Genomic DNA, 13,614 nt, shown 5'->3' with positions numbered 1-13,614 from the left:
TATAAAGAACTGACCAAACTCCACACCCAAAAAACAAATAATCCAGTGAAGAAATGGGCAGAGGACATGAATAGACACTTCTCTAAAGAAGACATCCAGATGGCCAACAGGCACATGAAAAGATGCTCACCATCACTCCTCATCAGGGAAATACAAATCAAAACCACACTGAGATACCACCTCATGCCAGTCAGAGTGGCTAAAATGAACAAATCAGGAGACTATAGATGCTAAAGAGGATGTGGAGAAACGGGAACCCTCTTGCACGGTTGGTGGGGATGCAAACTGGTGCAGGCGCTCTGGAAAACAGTTTGCAGGTTCCTCAAAAAATTAAAAACAAATCTATCCTATGACCCAGCAATAGGAATGTACCCAAGGGATACAGGAGTGCTGATGCATAATAGGGGCACTTGTACCCCAATGTTTATAGCGGCACTTTCAACAATAGACAAATTATGGAAAGAGCCTAAATGTCCATAAAGTGACAAATGGATAAAGAAGATGTGGTTTATATATACAATGGAATATTATTTGGCAATGAGAAAGAATGAAATCTGGCCATTTGTAGCAACATGGATGGAACTGGAGAGTATTATGCTAAGTGAAATAAGTCAGGCAGAGAAAGACATACCGTATATTTTCACTCATATATGGATCCTGAGAAACTTAACAGAATACCAGAGGGGAGGGGAAGGGGGAAAGTTATAGAGAGGGAAGGAAGCAAACCATAAGAGACTCTTAAATACTGAGAACAAACTGAGGGTTGATGGGGGGTGGGGGAGAGGGGAGGGTGGGTGATGGGCATTGAGGAGGGCACCTGTTGGGATGAGCACTGGGTGTTGTATGGAAACCAATTTGACAATAAATTATACACACACACACACACACATATATATATGCATATATATATATATGTTAATATATATATAAAGTTAAACTAATTGATAAAAAAAATGGTAGACTGTGCAAAGAGAAGATAGTCCTGAACAGCAGATAACCAGATAACCAGAAGGAAGTATTTACATAAAGCTTCAGAGTTTGCATTTAAATTTGAACATAGTGTGTTTAGGGCCATGTTAGTTCCCAAGGTATTAAAGTACAACATTAAAATCTACTGATGAGGAACAGCATCAAGAAGAAACTAGAAGTTCTGAGCAAGCAACTCCTTCCTTCCCCTCTACATTACCATAAAGGTATGGTTGGCAAAGGTAATACAGTGACGTATGGTTATGTGTTGTACTTCCTGTGACATGGACTTCAATGAGAGTGGTCCTTAAATGTTAAAAAGGACATGCTTTCCTAATAATTAATAGAGATTTATGTAAATGAGTGTTTTTGTTTTTCATACACATGTCAATCTGTAGAGTGCGCCGTTAAAGCAAACAGCCTTGTTTAAAAAAATCTACAAAGCAGCAGACAACTGTTTTGGTCTGTGATTTTGATATTCGTTGTCCTTTCAAATCAGAATTTGTAGACTCAGCAAAAACCCATGAGCTTTGAGCACCTGCTTTTCTAAAAAACAGAAAAAAAAAACCCCAAAAAGCAAAAAAACCACAAACCCACAACAACAAACAAACGAAAAACAAAACAAAACAAAACAAAAAAAACCAACAACAGCTAGGATTTGGAATGAAAGTTTAGCTCTGGAAATACATGTATTTTTCTTCTAAGAAGAGTTTGCCCAAATGGTATTTACAGTTCAGGGTCCACGGTAACATCACAGATCTAAGAATGAAAAGTTCACCCTTTGATATTCACACTGGCCAGATATCAAATGAACTCTGCTTTTTGTGAGGAGGCTGGAGCATCATGTTCCAGACGAGGCAGACAGTCTGACTGAGAACCAGCAACTAATGCCACTCAATGTTCTAGAGCACTTGTTTCCTGCCCTATGAGATGCTAAAATCTGGACCCAAAAGGGTGTTTTTCCAACATCTAAAAAAACCATGAAAGAAAAGGGAATAACAAAGCAGGGCCAAGATCTAAGGTTTCACATTCCTAATGATAAGAGTGCTAAAAAAAATTTGTGTTCTTTCTCCTGGTTCCATTATTTAATAAGAAGTAGGCTGTAGACAGCAGAACATATACTTGTAGCAAAAGTGAAAACATCATTGATTGGGCACCCCCAAATCTGCTACCAAGCCACTGTGTCCCACTACTCAGGCCAGACAGCCCACAGGTAAATGTGTGCGTGTGTGTCTGTCAGCCAGTCTCCATGACAACCTAGAACAGACATCTCTGAGGTTACCACAGTAGCTCAAAGCCAACAGAGCTGGTCTCAGTAGGTCTGGGTTCTGAATCTAGGTCTTCCCATCCCAGTCCCTGTACATGGCCTCAGGCCAGGCAGAATGAGAGGATCTGTGCCCAACTCTGAGCAACAAACATCTGGCACACAAGCGCCTGAAGTGGCAGTAAAGATTAGGAGAAAGCAGCTGAGAGATCTCAGGCCTCAGGCAAGGAAGTCTTTAAAGGAGTCTATCAATGTCGTATGTAAATATACACCACGAGGAGAGAAGGAACGCTGGAGAAGGAAAGCACGCGAGTCCTGCCCACCTGTCGGCCATGAGGAGAGCTGTACTTAAAAGCCTCTGAGCCGACCGTGGAGAAGGGGTCTCTCGCTTCTAGAAGGATTTCAGTTTCACTTCTACAAGTGCTGAGTCCTCCAGGAGAAAAGGACAAAGTTTCACAATATATCTGAGCTCCAGTGCATTTACTATTTGGTTCAATGCCTTTAAAAAATCCAAAACAAAACTTGACTTGAAACAGAACCATTATCCCAGAGCACCAGTATTTTTCCACTGTTGGGACAGGCCAGCAAAATCAATCAGCAGCAGCTCCAGCTTTTTTTTTTTTTTTTTTTTTTTTTAATTTAAACCTGATAAATCCAGAACCAAAATACCATGGAGGATGCAATCTATAGACAGTTCATTGGGCACACGGTATGTATCAGGTCTCTGTGCTAGATACTGAGGACCAGGTGCACCGCTCGGTGAACAAAACCCAGAATTCCTGTCCTTACAGATCTTAGAGTCTAGTGCAATTCCAGTCTGGAAACAAGTCTTTATTCAAAAGAGTGTATTTTACATGAAAATACCATCTCTGTTATATAGCCAGGGCTGTGGCTGTAGAAGAGATCTATGCATTTTGGCTATATAAAAATCCTCTGGGAATATAAACTTCATGCTTCTTTAACACCTGCTCTTAAGAACTTGTTTTGTTGGGTTCTTGGCAACACTCTTAACAGAAGGTCACTAGGAGTAACTGACAAGGATATCTGATTACAAGCTCCTTAAGGAATAAAGCAGAAGCCTATTGGGCCACAGTCTCTCCCAGGACTCACAACAAACATGCAATAAACATGCTTGCTGAATAACAAATCTCTTCAAATGCTTCCTGTTGCTGTGAAAAGGCAAAGCCATATTTTGGACTCCTCACACTTTTGGTTCAGGACGATGGCTGGAATTTCTCTACAGATAAACACTGGTTGCAACTACACTGAAGAGAGATTGAATTCTAGGGTAGATCATACTAGTTTAACACCTTCATTTTATGGATAAGAATGCCTAGAGCCCATCATGACTTGTAGGGGCAGATCTGAGGCCAGGGAAATTTCTAGGGCTTTGTGCTATAATCTATAATCTACACCCCTCTATCACTGTCCCCCTGAAGCCAAACACAAGTGACTAAATGTTAGCTGCAAACTAATTTGTCTTTGGAGCTCAAACTCCACAACTGCTTGAGAGTGGAAGGCTCTTATCAATTTAGTCTTTGGAAAGCTTAGTTCCGGTGAAAATATGTAATAATCTGATAAACATCAGGAAAACTCAAGTGTACAATACTGTACACAGAAGATTCATTTCTAAGGCCAAAGAGTTCACCCCCCATCAGAAAATTCAGTACATTCACATACCGGCCGTCCATGGATGCTTTCATAATATAGCAGAGCTTTCTGCAGAGCTACCTTCTCATTAGCAATCTGGTCTTTGGTCATATCCTGAATAAACACAAGGATAGAGAAATGAAAGAGGGGGAAACATTTACGAACATCCCAACTTCATTTAAACAAATTTTCTCAAGTAACATTTAAGAGAATCCTCATACAATAGCTCCTTGAGCTCTATTCAAAGCTCACTTAGGAATGAGCTCTTCCTGACTCTTTTACTGGAAATATGGATAGCACAGCCGAGGCATCATCAACTACTTGCATCTCCCATGTGGCAGCAAAGGCACGCTGAATACTGAGGTAAGCAAGGCAGCGAGGCACATGGGGGTCAGCTCAATGGCCCAAGCAGTGACTACAGTCACAAATTACAAAGTCCCAAAGTTGTGTCTATAATCCTTCTACTTCAGATTCATCAAACCATCTGTTAGCCTGAATGAGGTTCTTCGGTGATCTGTACAATAGAGTTTTCTGCTTCCAATTTGTAGTCATAAACCAAAGTACCTACAGTGAAAACACTCGGAAGCTGTTTCAGCAGCCTCCCTAGGAATCTAAGAGTGTGGAAGATGAGGGTGTGGGAGGTCTGCAAAGGTGTCACCACATGTCTCTTCCCATTGGGACCCATGTGTCAGGCCCTATGTTTCTACCATGTTGACTGGAATGGTTTAGGACTAGCAGTTAGCTGGGGCCTTCACCAAATCGCCACACCTTAATGTCCTCAGGACGGCTGGTTTCTGTCCGCTTTTCCTGGAGCTTCCTCTGGATGGATTCCAGTGTGGCTTCAACGCTGGGCTTTATTACTTTATCCATGAGCTCTTGCTTCTTCTCCTCTTCTTTCTCAAGCTGGGAACCAAAACTCTTGGGGAGCGTGTTACTTCGCTGCCGCATCCTGGGGGTTAGGTCCTCTTCAGATATCTTTAGTTTTGACTCTAGTTGAAAAGATTTGGGGGTGGTGATACATGAGAATTGATTGATGTCTGCTGAACCCAGATTGCTTTTCTGTGGTGTTAATAACTGTTTAGCCCCATCTTTTTGAAAGAAAGTATCTAATTATAACAGTAGTTAAAATCCTTGGGTTATTATGTAAAAGCCTGAAAAAATGCTCATGTTTTCTTGGATTATCTGGAATGTTTTCCAAATTCCTGGGAAAACTTTAGCTATGTAACATCCATGCTTTGTCCACACCAACAGGTTTGCTGTTCTCAGAATGTGACAGACGTTTCCTATACTTTCTCCCTTACTGTTTATAGGTACCTACTGATTCAGCACTCAACTGCTGGCCAACTTTTTCTCAATAACTTACATCCCTCATTTTGGAATTACTTTCCCTTTCTATTCTATTTGGTTGTTTATGACTGTCTCCTAAAAGACAGCATGCTTTTTGAGGGACAAGGACCAAATTCTTTTCATAGACATCTGTGTTTATAGGTCTTCTCCTAACACCACAGCAAATAAAACCTTGGTACTTTAGTAAGTGTTGACTTGAAACCATCATCCTTAAATTCGTGATTTAGGGAATTGGAGAAATGTTTCAGAATTTGCATCTTAGCTGATCTGAGTTGACCTGTGATAGAGACCATGGACAGACATGGGCAAGGTGTCCCCTGAACACAACATACACTGGGAAGCAGTGTTAAGGAACTGGTCTTTTCTGAAATATTTCAGCCCGTGGTCAGGATGTGGTGAGATCATGAATTCTGCAGGTGGCATGTCTTACAGAAGCCATGCCATGGGTCTAGAACTTTACCTACCTTTAAGTTGTTTCCGGAATTTGGCAAGGTCATTTGTCCATTTTAGAACCTCTGGATTGGCTGCTTTGTCACTGTGGGAAGGCTGAGAAAGGGAAAATTTAACAAAAATGTTTTCAAACTGGGGCAGGAAAAAGAAGAAAAGTTTGATGGTGAGTTTGTTTTAAAGAGGAAGGGAAAGTTGAGTCCCACTGGAAAAAGAAATTAAACATGAACAATCACAGCAAACGTCACAGGTGTGATTCCACTGTCTTTCTTTACATCTGGTTATTTTTGATGCTTTCAAAGAATTCCTCAGAGGCAAAATGGTGAATTTCTATGAGGTCCATGGCCCGTTTTCATGAGGTGTAGGGCTCAGGCCATCAGGCTAACAGAACAGAAAGCAGAGGGGTGTAGGTTTTACACTGTAATCACCATGCAAATGTCTTTTTGCTGCACTTGGGGGCAATGCTAAGATAGATCTGAGAGTAGAATGAGGTCAATGCTAATGAAATTTTAGAAGATAATCTTGAATGAAGTTTTAGCCAACGAGAAGACGTCATTTAATGATTTTTCCCATTCCTTTTCATGGATAAATGTATAAGATGTTGACTACAACGTTCAATTATTTGTAAGAATACCCTATACAAGGAAAATGCTGATACATGATGTTTGGGACTTATCAGGGTTTCCCATCCAGTTTTTACTGCCTTTTTGTCTTAAGGTCCATAGAAATCTCCCTTAATCTTTCATCGCTTCTCTGAGCTGCTGACAGGCTGGCATGCCAGCATGTCAGGGGACAGAAGGGGACATGGAGAACCCTGCGAGGAGGCACTTACTCTGTACTTCCTCTCTTCTTCAAATCTATCTTCAAACTTTCGGATCTTCTTTTTAAGGCTCTGAATCCGTCGCGTGAGCTGGGCAGGTGTCAGGTCCTCCTGCTCATCATCGTAGGACCCGAGAGAGGAGCTCCGTCGCCTGTGAGGGGCACAGCGTGGGGCACTCACTGCCTGACAGGTGGGGCTTGGGGAAGGGGATGCAGCATGGAGGGAGAGGGTCCCAAAGTCTCCATCCTCTTGAATAAGAAAAAGTTGACTACCAATTCACTTTGTGACCCTGGGCTCTAGATGTCCCATTTATTAAATAGGTCTTTCTATTGCTCACATTTACGATTGGCAAAGGTAGTACTAAACTATGTGCTGCAGACCCCAAAGTTACATTTTAGATAAGCTTTGGAAAGGATGTGCTAATGGAAATTCAGTATGTGGTGATATAGTTGGGCCAATTGAAAAATTACAATGGAGCCTGCATACTGGGATGGAGTATTCCCCATAGGTTCTTCCAAAGACTTACAATGTAACGTAAAAAATTACTAGCCATCAACGCCATTCCTATTCTTTCTAATGTTATGGTCGATGATGCAACTGCTTACCAGCAACACAAACATACCTCATGAAAGAATGGGAATTTGGGGGAGAAGGAGGCACTTCTGTGTCATCCAGGTATTGCCGACTCTGCCCATAAGCGTAGAACCGAGGAGAGAGCATGGGGTCACTGTCCTCATCCAGAAGCTGACGAATCAGGCGCCCAGCCTGTGGGGAGAGGTGCGCTTCATCGGAGTCCACGTTCTCCTGCTGCCATGAGAAGGTAGGGACTGGCTCTGGAAAATACAGAGGGTAAGAAGTCAAAACCACTCATAAAAGCAAATTGTTTCCAGAGTGTTGGGTGGGGGGATGGGCTAAGTGGGTGATGGGCATTAAGGAGGGCACTTATTGGGATAAGCACTGGGTGGTGTATGTAACCGACGAATCACTAAATTCTACTCCTGAAACCAAGACTACCCTATATGTTAACTAACTTGGATTTAAATTTAAAAAAGAAAGAAAGGAAGAAAGAAAGAAAGCAAGCATAATTGTTCCCTAAGTTTTCTGAATGGTTTAGGATGCACTGGATTTGGGAGGCACTGAACAACCTCTCACTTCAGATTTCAGGTGCAGATGAAGGGTGCTACACCCCAACAGAAATCATCGATAGATCTGACAGCCTTCATCTACCTTCTAGCTCTGTCCTCACTTGCATTCAAAAGAGAAGGGGATGAGAACGTTTTCACATGAGGGCATCGTGGAGAAGAAAAGCAAGTGCGTCAGCAAGAGAGATATTTGGCGTCATGGATATGTATCCATCAGTGAAATGACCAAAGAGTCAAATTCATCTTGTGAGAGCCCATTTACCTAGGAGTCTGGACTTCCATTTGGGTCTTTCAGTAAGCTGTTCATGTGCTTCTGCTTAGCGCTGGGATTAGCACATTTAAGATGCATGTTTTGCACTTGAAACTTCAGAAGCTGCTCAAGACTACAGTTAAAGTAAGGTGCTTACACAGATTAGTCAAAAACACAAAGAAGAATGGCTTGCAAAGGATAAATCTGTACAAATTATTTTAGTCTTTAAGGAGAAAAGCATACTCAACACAACCTCCTGATTTGTCATTTTTGGAGGGAATAGTGATATTTCTCTTTCCCTCAAGACCCACCTCAATATATTCCTTTTTTCATTAAAAAAGTCCTATCAGATTTTAAAGATAGATCTCAGATGATGTAGGGTATTTCATTTGTAGTACTCCCTGCATTAAAAAAAAAAGTTATGCCTTAAGTATACTTATGGATTACTGTGATTTATACAAGGCTAGAATTTGGCCATGCTCTGAAAGTTTGGGATTCCTAGAGCTTGAATCATGTAACATTTGTTCCTCCATCTATCAAAGTGTTTATAAAATCTACAAAATTATCTTAAACAAGTACCTACTCAGTATTTTATTTAAAAGCATTATATTATAATCATAGAACGTTAGAGCTGGTTGAAACTTCATACATCATCTAATTTAGCGATTTCTCAGCCCCGGCTGCATGTTAGCATCACAAAGGGAGATATGTGAAACTTCTAACACACAGGTTGTCAACCACTCAACTCAACAGAATGTTCAGGAGAGGGCCCAGATATACTACCTGCCCCTCCACACCTCCCCCCTACCCCAACACACACACACACACACACACACATACACACACACACACACACACACACACACACTTTAAAAGCTGCCCAAGAGATCCTACATGCATTCAGATTTGAGAACCATGGATTCAGTCCAACAGAGAACATATAAGGAAAGTGAAACCCAATGAATTTAAGAGCAAATACCTAATCAATGACAAGAGTTAGGACTAACACTAGATCTCCTGACTTGAAGGAAAGCGCTTCAGTTTAGTATGTGCCAGATGCTCCAATAACAAGGATGACTGTGACGTTTTTGAAGACCCCACAGTAGAAGAGGTAAGCACATCACTTAAAAAAAATTAACTTCAGGTAGAATGACATCCCTAGGGTCTCAACATTTAAAGAGAATGAAGTTATCTGGGAATTCAGGTGGTAATACAAATTATTTTTAAAAAGGAAAGCAATGTTAAAGACAGATTTTTGTCCACTCATCTCCCAAAGTGGCAGGGAACACGTGGGTAGATGTACTTGACTAAAGCTGGGGGGGACCAGGAGTTCCCCTCATATGCACTAAATCTTGCAGCAGGCTCCTCCTAGGTGTCAGGGCTCAGATACAAGCAGCTCCAAACTGCTGGCAGAAAAGAACAGAAAATGGATGGAGGGGTGAGGGAAGGAGAGAGTCAGTGGAAAGTAACCCCTAGAGGAATAAGAAAAATGGAGTAAGCTGCAGAAAATGGAAGTATTAAGCTGGCTAGACTGTATCTTTTCATGATATTTCAGAAGACAGCAGCAATTTTCTTTAAGGAGTAGTATCAGTGTAGGCAGGCAGGGAAAGGGTTAAGATGGCTTACACAGTGGTGCAGCAGGCTATAACTTCACCCCAGAGTGGCAAAGGAGCAAAACAAGCGGGGGGGGGGGGGGGGGGCCAAGGTGGCATGCAGGGGACAGAGGGCATCGGCAAAGCAAAGTCTGATATTGATATTGGCATATGGGCCATATGCCAGTTGACATTGGCCAGTTTGACATTTCGACTCATCGCAATTTAAAAAGGTGTCACCTCAGATCCTGAAGTCCTTGAGTTTGTCTGAACCTAGCAGAATGTCTCTTTAGAAATAGAACAACTGGGGCACCTGGGTGGCTCAGTCAGTTAAGTGCCCGACTTCGGCTCAGGTCATGATCTCACAGCTTGTGAGTTCAAGCCCTGTGTCAGACTCTGTGCAGGCAGCTGGGAGCCTGGAGCCTGCTTCGGATTCTGTGTCTCCTTCTCTCTCTGCTCCTCCCCCGCTTGCATTCTGCCTCCCAAAAATAAACAAACATAAAAAAAAAAGAAAAGAAATAGAACTAATCTTTCAGTTTTAAACTGTGTCTGAAACAAGAGTGTGTGTCTGTGACCATTATCCAAACATGTCTCCAGTAAAATAATATATCGTGATCCTGAATTAACTATAAAATACTAATCGTGGAACGGAGTTATGTTATCCTTTGTGGGTAACATGGGGCCATTCATCAGATTTCCTTTTTCTTAACACAGCTCCATTCTTGACCACTCACTTCACTGACAAGATGTCCCAATGTGTCCTTTTCCTAACATCACCAGTGGTATATATGAAATACAAAGTGGAAGCAATTCTAGCTTATGGGTGACATTTTCTCTTAAAGGATAGAGTTAGCATAAATGCATTCACTAAAAAGCGAGAAATGTAAAACCATTATGAATTTCAACCTTAAAAATAAAAGGTTATGCTGCATCATTAGTATGCATGTAGAACAAAAGTGAAGTTTCTCACTCAGGCAAAATGAAATGAAATGCTTGTGCTTCTCCTCTTTCTCTCTCTTTTGGTTTCCATGGATTTATTCATGTACTTTTTAAATTGAAGTATAATTAACATACAGTGTTATCTTAGTTTCAGGTGTATAACATTCAACAATTCCATACATTACTCAGTGCTCATCAAGATAAGCATACTCTTCATCTCCTTTATCTATTTCACCTATTCCCTCCACTCACCTCCCCTCTGGCAATGATGAGTTTGTCTGTCAGAATCTGTTTTTTGTTTGCCTCTTTTTTTCTTTGTTCATTTGTTTTGTTTCTTAAATTCTGCATGAGTGAAATCATATGATCTTTGTCTGTCTCTGACTTATTTCACTTAGCCTTATACCTTCTTAGGTCCATCCAGGTTGTTGCAAATGGCAAGATCTCTTTCTTTCCTTTTATTCTATATGGTCTTATAGTTTAGAACATATAGTTCAATATAACTCAATCAATAAAACGAACTATTCCTCTGTTTTAGTTTGAAATGATCTAAAAATACAAGGCCTACTCATGTTTTGATAATTGACACTTACCTGGACAAAGAAGAACTGAATAAGAACAGTGTAGTAAATGACAGTGTGTTCAGACAGTGATTGTCCGCCTAGAGACTGTTTTGAGCATATATTCATTGCCATACCCCATTCCTAGTTTGGGAAATAGCTTATGTTTTCAGCAGTAATTCAAGAGCAATGAAATGGATGAAGATATCGCAAGAAAATTATCCAAAGGGAAAACAGAAAAGATTTGATGCTTCAAATGAGATTTTCATCTTAAAGCACCACATAAAACAAATGCAGCTTTATATCTAGACCAGAATTCCTTAGGTACAGTGATTTTAGCCATGTGTCTTGTCACAAAGAACTCTGACCATAAATATGGCATGTCTCTCTATGAAAAATTAATCCACCAGGACGGCGGACATCACAGCAAGTCAGAAGTAACAGAGATAAAAGCTACTTTAAAAAAAAAAAAAAAAGGTCCTAGGGGAGTCCCAGTTCAGACACTACAGTACACACAGAAATAAAGGAAATTCACTGCGGGAAGAAGAAACATAGTTCTGAGTAATATGAATGTGGTCACGGGGATATAGCTACACTCTGCTTAGCCAGCTGGATCCATTTGCTCTACAAAAGACAAGTGGCTGCTAAGATGATTTATTTCATAAATCTGCCAGAATTAAGGGAGCTGATGTTTTCCATATCTCATTTCCAACTCTGTGCTATTTTGAGTCATCGCTTCCTGGCACGATGTCATACCGCCCGCCTTTCAGGGTGGCTCCTGAGTGGTGTCAGGAGGTCTGTGTACATCCCAGACACAGGAAGATGTAGAGGGTATTTACTGGGGAAATCCTATTATAACGGTTTCCTTCGTGTTACAAAACTTAACTTGACAACAATGGTAGTCCTAACAAATCCTTCAAATAATCTGGGTTACAAGGAGCCTTAGTAGTCAGCTTTGTCAATTCAAATTCCATCCTTAATTTTCATATATCTGCTTTGTCTCTATTTGCAAATTTAGTAAGTAGGCCCCCACTTGTTCTAGTTAAGTCATTAATAAAATATATGGAGCAGACTAGAGCTGAGGACTTTCCTAATAAGAATACCCCCATTTGTGCCAACTTTGATCCATGTTTCTGCACATTTAAGTACTGTTGTTAATCAGGTACTAATTCACTTTGCTACCTGTCTTCTGTTCTTTCCACATCTGACAGGGCATTGGAGTCCCTGTTAACGACCTAGCTGAGGCCTTTTCAATGTAACCTTTCCCTAATCCAGAGTCTGTCTGTCTGTCTGTCTTATTCACACACACACACACACACACACACACACACACACACACACACAGATGGTTTGGTATTTGTCCTTGGTAATCAGTGGAGGATCCAGTAACTATGGGCTTCTTTTCTGTGTTCAGAGTCACGCACTATCATCAGACAGAACTGGGCTCTGGTTCAAAGAAGTCAAACTCAGGCTGGTTTTTCTTGAAACCATACTTGGAAACATTTACAGAAAATAGTAATAATACCAACTAACACTCACATAGTGCCTGTTAAGTTCCTATACTATGCCAAGCACTTTGCATCTATTAGATCCTTTAATCCTTGCAACAAACTTACTAAGTGAATAGTACTCTGTTACTCATTATCATCTGCTGTTACACCTATCTAAAAATGGGGAAGTTGAGGCTGAAACTGTTAACACATTTACTAACATGTCCACAAAGTGGCAAAAGTATTAGAGCCATGATTGAACCCACGGTGTGCCTGGCTCTTAGTCATTATGGCCTACTGCCTGCCAGGATACATAACTGGAATTGCTGAGAAAGAGGCCTCAGAGAGGAAGTCAGGAGATTTGTTATCTCGAATCATCATTTTGCTTCTTTTGGCCTCAGTTTTTTTATCTGTATAATGGGAGGTTTCAGTCAAAAGATCTTTAAGATCCCTTGATTCTTTATCATTCTTTTAAAGCATTTCTTTTCCAAAGTTATTTTTGATACGTAGTGATAAATAGGAAATATGAAGTATTTTATACCCTTTAAAAATGTTTTTAAACTTAATCTCACTATGACAAAGTTAGTAGAATTGCTGATGGTTTAAACCTCATCCTCCACAAACGGTACCCTCCAAATCAACATGAATTGGCTGATTAGGAACATTCTAATTAAGCAATTAGAGGTGTCTAATGACTGCCTCTGAAGGGCTTCCCCCCCCACTTTTTTTTTTAAAGTAGGCTTCATGCCCAGCGTGACACCCAATGCGGGGCTTGAACTTACAACCCTGAGATCAAGACCTGAGCTGAGATCGAGCTGGATGCTCAACCGACTGAGCCACCCCACGTGCCCCTCAAGGACTTTAAGTAACAAATAATAGTACGTTTGATTTGTATATTCAATTAATTTGGCAAAGTAGAAAAAAAATAATGCCATGTGGATAGATAAAAAATGTGCCCTGATACATAGCTACATATAGAGAAAAAAAAAAGAAAAGAAAAAGCACGTATTACTTATCTGCCGACAAGCATGATTAGACTCTGATCCTAGCCTGTGGAATCTATATTAGTTTCATTTCCTTTTTTGTTTCCCTGATAGAATATGCCCCCGAAGCCAGAGAACAGCTTTGCCATATGGCAGCATATGCTTCT

At 40.8% G+C, this 13,614-nt stretch overlaps 1 protein-coding gene across 3 annotated transcripts in view; it reads right to left on the bottom strand.

Annotated features, from left to right (window-relative positions):
* FAM13A (family with sequence similarity 13 member A) overlaps positions 1–13,614 on the bottom strand; it is a 362,178-nt gene that overhangs the window by 24,967 nt on the left and 323,597 nt on the right. For all 3 annotated transcript variants that reach the window (XM_030313445.1, XM_030313443.1, XM_030313447.1), the window contains 5 exons: positions 7,117–7,327; positions 6,507–6,645; positions 5,692–5,773; positions 4,649–4,869; positions 3,911–3,994 (listed from right to left, as the gene is read on the bottom strand). In XM_030313445.1, the coding sequence (XP_030169305.1) occupies positions 3,911–3,994; positions 4,649–4,869; positions 5,692–5,773; positions 6,507–6,645; positions 7,117–7,327 (737 nt within the window). The remainder of the gene's footprint in view (positions 1–3,910; positions 3,995–4,648; positions 4,870–5,691; positions 5,774–6,506; positions 6,646–7,116; positions 7,328–13,614) is intronic.

The sequence above is a fragment of the Lynx canadensis genome, chromosome B1, assembly GCF_007474595.2.
Source record: "Lynx canadensis isolate LIC74 chromosome B1, mLynCan4.pri.v2, whole genome shotgun sequence".
In the NCBI taxonomy this organism is placed as follows: Eukaryota; Metazoa; Chordata; class Mammalia; order Carnivora; family Felidae; genus Lynx; species Lynx canadensis.
This window is presented reverse-complemented; position numbering and strand designations above follow the sequence as displayed.